The following is a 14,039-nucleotide window of genomic DNA, read 5'->3' on the forward strand; positions in this document are numbered from 1 at the left end:
TTTACACTGTCCACAGTCGGTGGAAAAACAGAAATGTTTTTGTTAATAACTTCCTGTTAGGTTAATAAAAGCGCATTTTCCTTTCACCTGTAAAGTTTCATTTTGGAGATATGAGACTTTCGAGAGACACTAGCATTGATCCAAAACAAACTGTTGCCAAGTAAAAGCATTTGTAAATTCTACGCATAAGATCAAATTAAAGCAGGTTAGCAAAAATGGTCTAATGTAATACTTAAAAGAGTTCTCTAACTTTGCGGTTATGCCTTTACTAAACGACCTTTTAGAAAATCAATTTCTATTTTTTTTACCCAGAATAACGTATCTTGAAGATTCTAATATTCTGACGCAGACCGGGAAGATTAAGTTAAACCTCATCAGAGTTTTGGGTTCCCAAGATTATACACAGTCCACAACATTTAGAACCACATTTACTGGACAGCTCTCTTTCATTATAAGTTAATGCTAACATCAGCACAAGCGTTTTGTACTTTTCCAAAATTTCTACAACTGCTGTGAGAAAATACTAATATTAGCAACTGCACCAGAACATGTCCAATAGTAATTAACAAATATTACTTTAATAATATGAAAGTTTTTTTCTCTCAACACTCACCAATTATTTTCATTGACTCTTTAAAATGTCATATAAACTACACAACATTTCCAATAAATTCCAACAAATAAAAAAAGAAAATCACTATCAAGATTATCACCACAAAGTATTAATGATTTGCCATTTTACACAAACATAAAATAGCTATGTTTGAGAGACATTCATGGTTAAAATTGTGATGTAAAAACCATTGGGATTATCTGTGAAAATAAATGGTATTGCATTTTTCTTAATATTTTCATTCCAAACAACATTCTTCTAGAATCTTGTACCACTAGAGTTTTCCCACCAATTGGTGCCTAGGACTAGAGTAGAACGAGTTATTTTGCTGTGTCCAATATACATGTATAATTTTTCTCCTGATTTGCAATAGCTGTTATGACACAATATCCCATCATAATTTGTATCTTTTAAGTACTGGGAGGAATAGTCTGTATATTTGTGTTCAAAAGATACTAGAGCATCCAATCCATCAGTGTCAGACTTTGCAACAGCTTTAGGCAAAAGTAATTAGACTCCTCAGCTAGAAAAAAAAAACTAAACAAAAAAATACTAAATAAAAATGTATTCCACACACACAATTAAAAAACAGACTGAACTGGAACGAATTATCACTCCTGTTGTATTTACATATGTTCACATGTTTATAAGCTGACATTGCACATATCTATCTGTTACAGCATGTTACATTTTGCGCTACATATTCACAAAGACACATGCACACATTCACAATGTACTTTTTCGGCTTTAATTGACTTTTGTCTGCCTTATTGTGTGGCATTTACTCTAGTGTTCTAGTTTGATGTTTGCGCAATAAATTTGCACATTTGCACTTTATGAGGTCTATATTATATATCAAGCAAATATTACAATGTATTATTTTAGGGTAAAAATATTTAGAGATACCAACACAAAATCATGTTGTTAGAGAATTCTTTAGTTTTGAATTCTACTACAATGTTGATAAATGCAAATTGTGGCCTGCGGCGCCGACCTCGAGGAGAGAGGACGCTGGAAACAGAGCGCCGTTCAGCACCGGACAGCTCCCAGCTGCACCGCCTTCCCATGCGTGGCCACCGTTCAGCACCACTGGTGGGACAGTGGTGGAAAAACACCAGCAGGCGGGACAGCCCCGCCCTCCGAGCACGGCTGGAAGACACTGAGTGCTGCACGGCTGGCAGCCTCTCAACTCCACTCAGCAGCCCCACAAAAAGGCTGCTGAAACGGCATTCTAGGAGGGGAGCCTCCAAGACGACACTAACGCTGGCTCTCTGTCCGTCTCTTTCTTGCTCCTCCACTCTGTCCTCCCTACAGAATCCTGACCCGCAGTGTGAGCCGCCGCGTCCGGGACTCCAGGACCCTTCTGCCAGCCCGAAGAGGAGCTCATACCCTCCTGCGGACTGGCTCTGGACTCAGCCTCCGACCCTGCCCCAGCTGATCCCACAAGGAGTGGGCTGCAGAGCTAAAGACTGAACTTTTTCCTTTTGTCTGTGAAAGACTCTAAATAAATTCCCCTTCGGGGTTGTTTAAGTTATACTGGTCTCGGTGTGTTTGGTCCCCCACACCCGCCCCGGCGGCTCACAAAATATAAAATACATTTTACAATGTATACTTAATTTAAAATATTAAAATACTTTTAAATGATGTCAAAAGAGTTCAGTAGAAGGTAAAGAGGTAAATCCTGAATTCATCATTTTACAGCAAAGTGAGCTGTATATTCTAGTTCTGGAAATTATGGGCAGTTATTCTTTTTAATCTTACCTCTCCAGATGATCTTCTCCTGCGATCTGGCACAACTAGAGTATTCCTATTACTTCCTGGGGCAATAGTAGAACCAATACTCATTCTGGGTCCAACTAACATGTAGCGTTTATCTCCTGATCTGTACTGGATGCTGTGACACAGTGTCCCATCATAATTTGTATCTTGTAAATATTTGGAGGAATAGTCTGTAGATTTGGAGCACTGCATCACGATCAGGACAATGATACTGATCACGAAAAGTACTGAAACCGAGCCCAGAGTGATGATCAGATAAAATGTAACATCATTGTCTTCGTCATCTTGTACTGAGTTTTTAACATCAGAAGCAGCAAAAGCCTCTTTGGGTTCCACAATTTTGATTATCACAGTCGCTGTTGCTGAAAGTGACACATTGCCATTGTCTTTGACCAGTATGACCAGTTTATGCAGAGCTTCATCAGTTTCTGTGAATGAGCGGAGGGTCCTTATCTGTCCAGTATAGCGGTCCAAACCAAACAGACTGTGGTCACTCACTTCCTGCAGTGAAAACAGTAACCAGCCATTGTATCCTATATCTGCATCATAGGCTCTCACTTTGGTCACTAAATGTCCTGCGTTCACATTGCGAGGAATCTCTTCCACACCTTCAGCAGATCCATTAGAACTGACTGGATATAAGATCACTGGAACATTGTCGTTCTGATCCAGTATGAACACATTAACTGTAACGTTGCTACTCAATGATGGAGTTCCTGAATCTGAAGCTACAATATAGAACTGGTATGATTTAATTGTTTCAAAGTCAAAACTTTTTAGTGCATATATCTCCCCAGTTTCAGGGTTTATATTAAGAAAAGATGAATGCTTATTTTCTTGAGCAGGGTCTCTCCAAATGTTGTAGCTTATTATGGCATTTTCGTCAAAGTCTAGATCATGAGCAGACACAGAGAACATCGACATTCCGGGTACATTATTTTCAGGTACATAAAAAGTGTAAGGGTTTAAGGAAAACTCTGGGCTGTTATCATTTACATCGGAAATGAACACAGTAAGAGTTTTGATGGAAGATAATGGTGGATGCCCTGCATCTTTAGCAGTTAATGTGATGTCATACTGGGATATTTTTTCTCTGTCCAGTGATGACTTAGTTACCAATGAGTAAATGTTCTCCTGTGAGGATTGCATTAAACTGAAAGGTATATCTTCAGGTACTGAGCAAAACACTTTCCCGTTCATTCCAGAATCCAAATCATTCAAACTAATTAATGCTACTGTTGTTCCCAACTTTGAGTTTTCTGGTATTGCAACTGACAATGAAGTCACCTCAATTTCTGGCTCATTATCATTTACATCAACAATTTGAATAAGAATGCTTTTCTCTGTAGTCAGTGGTGCCAACGCTTTGTCTGATGCCTGAATATCAATCTCATATTGGTCTTTTTGTTCAAAATCTATTGGTCCTTTCACAACTATCTCACCTGTAACTGGGTCTAGATCAAAAAGTCTGAGCAGGTTACTGTCCACGTCATGTCCAAAACTAAAAAATACCTCACCATTGGCACCCTCATCTGCATCGGTTGCATTAACCTGAATCACAGCTGTGCCAATCGGAGCGTTTTCACTAAGCTTTACAGAGTATGTGTCTTTAGTAAAAACTGGCATGTTGTCATTTACATCTATGACATCCACTAATATCTCCATTGTGCCCGATTTCTGTGGTCTCCCACCATCCAGCGCGGTAAGGTGGAGCTTATGCCTAGAACTGGTTTCTCTATCTAGCGGTTTCTGTAATATTACAAATGGTATCTTTCCATCCGCACCGCGATCCTTAACCTCGATTCTAAAATGTTCGTTCGGACTTAGTTTATATATTTGCACTGAATTCACTCCACTGTCTCCATCGCGTGCAGCTTGAAGCTGGAAACGCGCACCAGCCACGGCGTTTTCTGAGATTTCCAATCGCTTCTCTTTTTCCGGGAATATCGGTGCGTGATCATTTATATCAACTATCTCAACTGTTACATAATGAATCTCGAGAGGATTTTCAAGTGCGATTTTTAGATTAATCAAGCACGAACTGCTCCTCTCGCACACCTCCTCTCTGTCTATTTTCCCATTTACACGTAAGGCTCCATCATTCGTATTTACCCTGAACAGAGGTTCCCCTGTCGTCGATACGATACGAAATCCTCGTTCTTTTAAAGTTCTCTGATCAATACCCAAATCCTTTGCGATGTTTCCAACAACAGTGCCATTTATTTGCTCCTCAAGAACCGTATATCGTATCTGTGCAAAAACGCCTCTCCAAAAAAAAAGTAATAGTCCCGCACAAGCAATCTTCGTTCGCCATGATGTGTAACGCCTTTGTTCCATTTTAGGAGAAATTAGTCCAGAGTTCGTCCGCGTTAGCAGAGATAATCCACACACTGCGTTCCCATATTAGTGTTCATTAAATTAATCTCACTGACTTCAAATGAATTATTCGGTCAACACAGAAATGCTCCTTCTTTGACAATGCGATGTATAAAAAGGTATGCACCCAAATGATGAGGTGGTTCTGCTAGTAAGTCAAACACAGCAAAAGCATTTTTTTAGTTTACACTGACACCGTGCGTTTCCATAGTTTACTACAGGAAAAACATTTAAATGTGTTATTTATTATACACGATTTCCGTCACTGTCGCGCAAAAAAAAAAAAAATCGAATCTGTGTTGTACATTTTCCATTACGAGTCGACCAACAGAACCTGTCTAAAATATAGTGGAACAACGTCTTAGTACCTAGCAGTGATTCAAAGTAAACAGTTGTCTAGTAAAAATATTTAAATTTATTTTCAAGACACGAAGTGAGCCAATTAGCAAGAATTGTAAAATTTAATGCTTCTCTAACTTTGAGGGGCCATTCATTTATTTATCATATCTTTACTACAGAACCCCACTCTAAATCTATTTCTGTACATCGCTCAATACTTATATTTTTATCACCTGTGTAAACTGGCTTCTTATGTACTGACTCAAACCAGCGAGATTAGACAAAACTCCAAAACGAAAAGACAATTGGGTCTGTAAGACCATTGTCAGTCAACTATGTTCAGAAATACATTTCTAGACAACTCTCTGACATAATCTTTATAAGTTGATGCTAAAAGTTGCAGAAAATGTCTGCCCTTTTCCAAAATCTCCACAACTGTATTGGGGCAATAAAAACTTTGCCAACTGCAGCAGAAAGTGCCTAATAGTAATCAATATGTATTACAGTAAAAACGTCAAAGTTAACTGCACTTTTTTCTAAGTGCTTACCGTTCATTATCACAAAGACACTAACAGGTTATCAGAAAGGCCAACGTTTCCATACAAAAAAAACAACCGCTATCATGATTATCATCAAACAAAGCATAGAGTACTTGCCATTTTACACAAACACAAAATAGCTACATCTAATAACATTGAGAGATTTTTAAATGGTGCTGTAAAAAATATACTTATCTGTGAAAATAACTAGAAGTTGCTCTGTGTCTTAATTTATTTCATTTCAGACAATCTCCTTCTGCAATCTGGGACAACTATAGTGTTCCTACCCGTCACTGCCTAGGAATATAGTAGAACAAGTACTTATTCTGGGTCCAACATACATGTATCATTTATCTCCTGATCTGTACTGTATGCTAGGACAGTGTCCTTCATGATTTGCATCCTAAAAGTGCTTGGTGGAATAGTCTGTATATTTGCCTTGCAGAATATACTGGAGCATCCATCCATCAATGTCAGACTTTGCAAAAAGCTTTAACCCACAGTCATCCCAGACTGAAAAAAAGGATTGTGTTGGCACTACACTATGCTGTAATTGTCTAATGTCTGCCTCATTGTATTGGAGTCACTGATGTTTTCTTGTTTTATGTTTGCAAAACTTGTTTGAATTTTTGCACCTTATGTCGTCTATATTGTACATACTGCCACAGAGAAACACCTTGATGAACAAAATCAAGAGTGATTAGAAAAGGTGTTATAATGTACACTTTTTGTGGATAGTTTATTGTATAGATAGTGGCAAACAACAAACATGTTATCAGACAATTCTATTGTGTAAAAAAAATAATATTGACAAATGCAATGCAATGTGCTAAATATTAAAGCAAATAATGCTAATTGAAAATGCCTAAATAATCATAAAGGTGTCAACAGGGTAAAACAGGATATGAAGTGGTAAATCCTGAAATCACCACTTGGTACATCAAAAGGAGATGCAGGTTTAAGTTCTTGAATTTATTGAGTAATTCATTTTAATCTTACCTCTCCGGATGATCTTCTCCTGCGATCTGGCATGACCAGAGTATTCCTATTACTGCCTGGGGCAATAGTAGAACCAATACTCATTCTGGGTCCAACTAACATGTAGCGTTTATCTCCTGATCTGTACTGGATGCTGTGACACAGTGTCCCATCATAATTTGTACCTTGTAAATATTTGGAGGAATAGTCTGTAGATTTGGAGCACTGCATCACGATCAGGACAATGATGCTGATGACAAAAAGCACTGAGACCGAGCCCAAAGTGATGATCAGATAAAATGTAACATCATTGTCTTCCTCATCTTGTACTGAGCTTTTAACATCAGAAGCAGCAAAAGCCTCTTTGGGTTCTACAATTTTGATTATCACAGTCGCTGTAGCTGAAAGTGACACATTACCATTGTCTTTGACCAGTATGACCAGCTTATGCAGAGCTTCATCAGTTTCTGTGAATGAGCGGAGGGTCCTTATCTGTCCAGTATAGCGGTCCAAACCAAACAGACTGTGGTCACTCACTTCCTGTAGTGAAAATAATAACCAGCCATTGTATCCTATATCTGCATCATAGGCTCTCACTTTGGTCACTAAATGTCCTGCGTTCACATTGCGGGGAATCTCCTCCACGCCTTCAGCAGATCCATTAGAGCTGACCGGATACAGGATCACTGGAACATTGTCGTTCTGATCCAGAATGAACACATTAACTGTAACGTTGCTACTCAGTGATGGAGTTCCTGAATCTGATGCTACAATATAAAGCTTGTATGATTTAATAATTTCAAAGTCAAAACTTTTCAGTGCAAATATCTCCCCAGTTTCAGGGTTTATATTTAAAAATGATGAATACTTATTTTCTTCAGCAGGGTCTCTCCAAATGTGGTAGCTTATTACAGCATTTTCATCTAAATCAAGATCATAAGCAGACACAAAGAACAGTGACATACCTGGTACATTATTTTCAGGTACATAGAAAGTGTAAGGGTTTAGGGAAAACTCAGGGCTGTTATCATTTGCATCCGAAATAAATACAGTGATCGTTTTAATGGAAGATAATGGTGGATGCCCTGCATCTTTAGCACTTAATGTGATGTCATACTGGGATGTTTTTTCTCTGTCCAGTGATGACTTAGTTACCAATGAGTAAATGTTCTCCTGTGAGGATTGCAATAAACTGAAAGGTATATCTTCAGGTACTGAGCAGAACACTTTCCCATTCATTCCAGAATCCAAATCACTCACACCAATTAATGCCACTGTTGTTCCAGACTTTGAGTTTTCTGGTATTGCAGTTGACAATGACGTAACTTCAATTTCCGGCGCATTATCATTTACATCAACAATTTGGATAAGAATGCTTTTATCTGTGGTCAGTGGTGCTGATGCTTTATCTGATGCCTGGATATCAATCTCATATTGGTCTTTTTGCTCAAAATCTATTGGTCCTTTTACAAATATTTCACCTGTACGGGGGTCTAGGTCAAAAATTCTACGTAGGTCATTGTCTACATCATGGCCAAAAATGTAAAAAAGCTCACCGTTTGAACCCTCGTCTACGTCAGTTGCATTAACCTGAATCACTGTTGTACCGACTGGAACGTTTTCACTAAGCTTTACAGAGTAAGAGTCTTTTGTAAATACGGGCACGTTGTCATTCACATCTATGACATCTACTATTATCTCCATAGTGCCCGATTTCTGAGGTCTTGCGCCGTCTAGCGCGGTAAGTAGAAGCTTATGTTTAGAGCTGATTTCCCTATCTAGTGTTTTTTGCAAAATTAAGAAAGGCATCTTTCGATCCAATCCGCGTTCCTTAATCTCGATTTGAAAATGTTCGGTTTGACTAAGTTTATATATTTGCACTGAATTTACTCCGCTATCTGCATCGCGTGCAGCTTGCAGCTGAAAACGCGCACCAGCTACGGCATTTTCTGATATTTCCAACCGCGTTTCTTTCTCGGGGAATATCGGTGCATGATCATTTATATCAACTATCTCAACTGTTACATAATGGATCTCCAGAGGATTTTCAAGGGCGATTTTTAGATTAATTAAACACGAACTGCTCCTCTCGCACACCTCCTCTCTGTCTATCTTCCCATTGACATGTAAGGCTCCGTCATTCCGATTTACCCTGAAGAGAGGCTCCCCTGTCGTTGATACGATACGAAATCCTCGTCCCTTTAAAGTTCTCTGATCAATACCCAAATCCTTTGCGATGTTTCCAACCACAGTACCATTCCTCTGTTCCTCAAGAACCGAGTATCGTATCTGTGCAAAGACCCCTCTCCAAAATAAAAGTAACAATCCTGCACAAGCAAGCCTCCGTCGCCATGATGCGGAACGCCTTTGTTCCATTTTCTACGAATAAGTTCAGAGTCCTTCCACGTTAACAGAGACAATCCACACACTGAATTCCCATATTAGTGCTCGTTAACTTTATCTTATTACACTCAAATTAGTAAAACGATTAACACTGAATGGCACCTTCTGTGTGACGATGCGCCGTGTAAAACGACGTGCAACCAAATGATGAGGTGGTTCAGTTTGTGAGTCAAACGCGTCACAAGCATTATCTTAGTTTACACTGACACCATGCGATTCCACAATTTAGCACAACAAAAAGTAGCATCGAGCAATCCTGTTCAAAAATAGATCAGATGCTATTTTTATAATTCTTTTCTTTCGTATATTTACTATTTATTTTTTTTTTGTTGCATGTTTTCGTTTTGACATACTTTGAATCTGTAATGTACACTATCCACAATGGGTCGACCAACAAAATGGTTTAAACATAGTGGATCAAAATCTTTTCAATAACTCCTAGTTAGTTGAAGTTAAATATGCGTTTTGATTTTCCTTGTACAATTGCCATTTTAGAGATATAACAGTTTGGCGAGACAATAGCAGTGCTCCAAAAGAAGTAGTGAACTAGAACATTTTTTTTTTAATTCTATGCACAAGAACGTATTTATTCAAGTTAGTAAAACATTTATTATTTAGTACTTAAAAGAGTTGTCTAGGTTAAGCCTTTACAAAAGAAACTCTAGTAAACCCATTTCTGCAGATCGGCTACTACTCATATTTTCACCAGGTTCACGTATCTTAAAGAGATCGTAATGTTCTGACTCAGGCAAGGAAGATAAATCTCAGCACGGGAGGAACAATGGGTTTATAAATCCAGTCCACAACATTCAGAGCCACACTTCTGACAGCTCCCTTACATTATCTTCTTGAGTTAAAGCTAAGAGCATCCCAAAATGTTTCCAATTCCTGTGGGACAATAATAGCATCGGCAACTGCAGCAGATAATGCCTAATCCTAATAGTAATCTATAATTACTACTTTAATAATATCAAAGTAAACTACTTTTTTTTCTTAATATTTGCGCTTATTATATGTGTCTAAAATGTCATCAAAATGCCCACACATTACCATACACATAAAAAGAAAACACTATCAAGATTATTACCACACAAATTATAGGTGTGCTGCCATTTTGCACAAATATATAATAGCTATGTTTAACAACATTGAGAGACTTTCATTGTTAAAATGGTTCTGTAAAAAATAGAGTTATTTGTAAAAATGGCTGGTAGATACTTTATTTCTTTATAATTCTCTCCAAACAACATCCTTCTAAAATCTGGAAACAAGAGGGGGTGCTTACCAATTATTGCATAGGAATACACTAGAATGAGTGCTTATTCTGGGTCCAACATACATGTGTCAATTATCTACTGATCTGCACTGGATGCTATGACAGTATCCCATCATAATTTGTATCTTGTATATTTGGGGAAAAAGCCTGTAGTTTTGTTGGTAGAAGACACTGGAACAACCAATCCACCAGCCTTAGACTCTACAACAGCTTTACCTCAAGGTCATTTTACACCTCAACCAGATAAACAACTAAAAACTGAATGAAAGTGATTCTTCACACAAATATATATATATATATATATATACACACACACACACACACATACACACACACACACACACACACACACACACTCAAGACACAGGGACTGAACTGGAACATATTCTCACTCTTGCTGTGTTCACATATTTTTAAACTGACATTGCAGATGCTTATCCATTATAGCATGTTACATTTTACACAATATATATTTACATAGACACATGAACCTTATTCCATTACACACACACACATTTAAAATGTACTGTTTCAGTATGACACTGCTGCAGTAATTGTCTATTGTTTGCCTCATTGTATTGCATTTGATTTAGTGTTCTAGTTTTATATTTGCACAATTGATTTTCACATTTAGATTTATGATGAACATTCAAGTTTTGGAATTTATTGGCAAATATTTGTTTTTAATCTTACCTCTCCAGATGACCTTCTCCTGTGATCTGGCACAACTAGAGTATTCCTATTACTGCCTGGGGCAATAGTAGAACCAATACTCATTCTGGGTCCAACTAACATGTAGCGTTTATCTCCTGATCTGTACTGGATGCTGTGACACAGTGTTCCATCATAATTTGTATCTTGTAAATATTTGGAGGAATAGTCTGTAGATTTGGAGCACTGCATCACGATCAGGACAATGATACTGATCACAAAAAGCACTGAGACCGAGCCCAAAGTGATGATCAGATAAAATGTAACATCATTGTTTTCCTCATCTTGTACTGAGTTTTTAACATCCGAAGCAGCAAAAGCCTCTTTGGGCTCCACAATTTTGATAATTACAGTTGCTGTAGCTGAAAGTGACACATTGCCATTGTCTTTGACCAGTATGACCAGTTTATGCAGAGCTTCATCAGTTTCTGTGAATGAGCGGAGGGTCCTTATCTGTCCAGTATAGCGGTCCAAACCAAACAGACTGTGGTCACTCACTTCCTGCAGTGAAAACAATAACCAGCCATTGTATCCAATATCTGCATCATAGGCTCTCACTTTGGTCACTAAATGTCCTGCGTTCACATTGCGGGAAATTTCCTCCACACCTTCAACAGATCCATTAGAGCTGACTGGATACAAAATCACTGGAACATTGTCGTTCTGATCCAGTATGAACACATTAACTGTAACGTTGCTACTCAGTGATGGAGTTCCTGAATCTGAAGCTACAATATAGAACTGGTATGATTTAATAGTTTCAAAGTCAAAACTTTTCAGTGCATATATCTCCCCAGTTTCAGGGTTTATGTTTAGAAAAGATGCATACTTATTTTCTTGAGCAGGGTCTCTCCAAATGTGGTAGCTTATTACACCATTTTCATCTAAATCAAGATCATGAGCAGAGACAGAGAACAGCGACATACCTGGTACATTATTTTCAGGTACATAAAAAGTGTAAGGGTTTAGAGAAAACTCTGGGCTGTTATCATTTACATCTGAAACAAATACAGTAATCGTTTTAATAGAAGACAATGGTGGATGCCCTGCATCTTTAGCAGTTAATGTAATGTCATACTGGGATGTTTTCTCTCTATCCAGTGATGATGTAGTTGTTAATGAGTAAATGTTTTTCTGTGAGGATTGCATTAAACTGAAAGGTATATCTTCAGGTACTGAGCAGGACACTTTTCCATTCATTCCAGAATCCAAATCACTCACACTAATTAATGCCACTGTTGTTCCAGGCTTTGAGTTTTCTGCTATCGCAACTGACAATGACGTTACTTCAATTTCTGGGGCATTGTCATTCACATCAACAATTTGAATAAAAATGCTTTTTTCTGTGGTTAGTGGTGCTGATGCTTTATCTGAAGCCTGAATGTCAATCTCATATTGGTATTTTTGCTCAAAATCTATTGGTCCTTTCACTACTATCTCACCTGTAACTGGGTCTAGATCAAAAAGTCTGAGCAGGTTACTGTCCACGTCATGTCCAAAACTAAAAAATACCTCACCATTTGTACCCTCATCTGCATCGGTTGCATTGACCTGAATGACAGCGGTGCCAATCGGGGCGTTTTCACTAAGCTTTACAGAGTAAGCGTCTTTTGTAAATACCGGCACATTGTCATTTACATCGATCACATCCACAATTATCTCCATTGTGCCCGATTTCTGGGGTCTTCCACCATCCAGCGCGGTAAGGTGGATCTTATGTTTAGAACTGGTTTCCCTATCTAGTGGTTTCTGCAAAATTAAAAATGGTATCTTTCCATCCTCACCGCGGTCCTTAATATCGATCCTAAAATGTTCGTTTTGACTGAGTTTATATAATTGCACTGAATTCACCCCACTATCTGCATCGCGTGCAGCTTGAAGCTGAAAACGCGCACCAGCTACGGCGTTTTCGGATATTTCCAATCGCTTTTCTTTCTCGGGAAATATCGGTGCGTGATCATTTATATCATCTATCTCAACTGTTATATAATGAATTTCCAGAGGATTTTCAAGAGCAATTTTTAGATTAATCAAGCACGAAGTGCTCCTATCGCACACCTCCTCTCTGTCTATCTTCCCATTCACGTGCAAGACTCCGTCATTCCGATTTACCCTGAACAGAGTTTCCCCTGTCGTTGATACGATACGAAATCCTCGTTCTTTTAAAGTTCTCTGATCAATACCCAAATCCTTTGCGATGTTTCCAACAACAGTGCCATTCCTCTGTCCCTCAAGAACCGTGTATCGCATCTGTGCAAAGACCCCTCTCCAAAATAAGAGTAACAATCCTGCACAAGCCAGCTTCAGTCGCCATGAAGCGGAACGCCTTTGTTCCATTTTAAGAGAAATTAGTCCAGTGTACGTCCACGTTAGCAGAGATAATCCACACACTGAATTCCCATATTAGTTCTCATTCACTTCATCACATTGAATTTAAATTTGTAATCCGATGAACACTGAAATGCACCTTCTCTGTGACGATGAGCCGTGCAAAAAGATGTGCTTCAAAATGATGAGGTGGTTCAGTTTGGGAGTCAAACGCGTCAGAAGCGTTTTTTTAGTTTACACTGACACCGTGCGATTCCACGATTTACTACAAGAAAAATATGTAGCGAGTAATCCTATTTTAAATTGATCAGTTGTTATTTTATAGTTCTTTCCTGTTAGTGTCACTCAAATGTGTGTATATATATGTATATACACACATTTATATATATATATATATATGTATATATATATATATACATATATATATATATATATATATATATATATATATATATATATATATATATATATATATATATATATATGTATATATATACACACAGTTAGGTAAGGTTAAAATGCTCTTTCCTTTCACATAAAACGTTTTGAAGATATGAGATTTTTGCGAAACCATAGCAGTCAGACAAAAGAGAGTAGTGGAAAGCATTGTTATATTCTATGCACAAGATCATATTTATGCAAGTTTGCAAGAAAAGTATTATTTAGTACCTAAAAGAGTTCTCTAACTTTGAGGTTA

The 14,039-nt window shown here is 37.9% G+C and overlaps 3 protein-coding genes across 3 annotated transcripts in view; all 3 read right to left on the bottom strand.

Moving 5' to 3' along the window:
- The window catches only part of LOC103030246 (protocadherin alpha-C2), a 124,127-nt gene extending 114,958 nt beyond the window's left edge, over nucleotides 1-9,169 (bottom strand). The window contains exon 1 of the mRNA XM_022672058.2: nucleotides 6,646-9,169. Within this exon, the coding sequence (XP_022527779.2) occupies nucleotides 6,646-9,000 (2,355 nt within the window). The 5' untranslated portion in view covers nucleotides 9,001-9,169. The remainder of the gene's footprint in view (nucleotides 1-6,645) is intronic.
- LOC125799051 (protocadherin alpha-8-like) lies at nucleotides 1,510-4,898 on the bottom strand. Its single transcript, XM_049474813.1, has one exon. The coding sequence runs from the start codon at nucleotides 4,727-4,729 to the stop codon at nucleotides 2,333-2,335; it is 2,397 nt and encodes a 798-aa protein (XP_049330770.1). The 5' UTR covers nucleotides 4,730-4,898; the 3' UTR covers nucleotides 1,510-2,332.
- Nucleotides 9,170-10,861: 1,692 nt separating the features above from the next.
- LOC111193084 (protocadherin alpha-3-like) lies at nucleotides 10,862-13,683 on the bottom strand. The gene has a single exon (XM_049474817.1). The coding sequence runs from the start codon at nucleotides 13,349-13,351 to the stop codon at nucleotides 10,967-10,969; it is 2,385 nt and encodes a 794-aa protein (XP_049330774.1). The 5' UTR covers nucleotides 13,352-13,683; the 3' UTR covers nucleotides 10,862-10,966.
- Between the last annotated feature and the right edge of the window lie 356 nt (nucleotides 13,684-14,039).

The sequence above is a fragment of the Astyanax mexicanus genome, chromosome 2, assembly GCF_023375975.1.
Source record: "Astyanax mexicanus isolate ESR-SI-001 chromosome 2, AstMex3_surface, whole genome shotgun sequence".
In the NCBI taxonomy this organism is placed as follows: Eukaryota; Metazoa; Chordata; class Actinopteri; order Characiformes; family Acestrorhamphidae; genus Astyanax; species Astyanax mexicanus.

Excerpts from the sequence above, each read along its gene's own strand:
- LOC111193084 (XM_049474817.1), bottom strand. The coding sequence starts at position 13,351 with ATGGAACAAAGGCGTTCCGCTTCATGGCGACTGAAGCTGGCTTGTGCA.
- LOC125799051 (XM_049474813.1), bottom strand. The coding sequence starts at position 4,729 with ATGGAACAAAGGCGTTACACATCATGGCGAACGAAGATTGCTTGTGCG.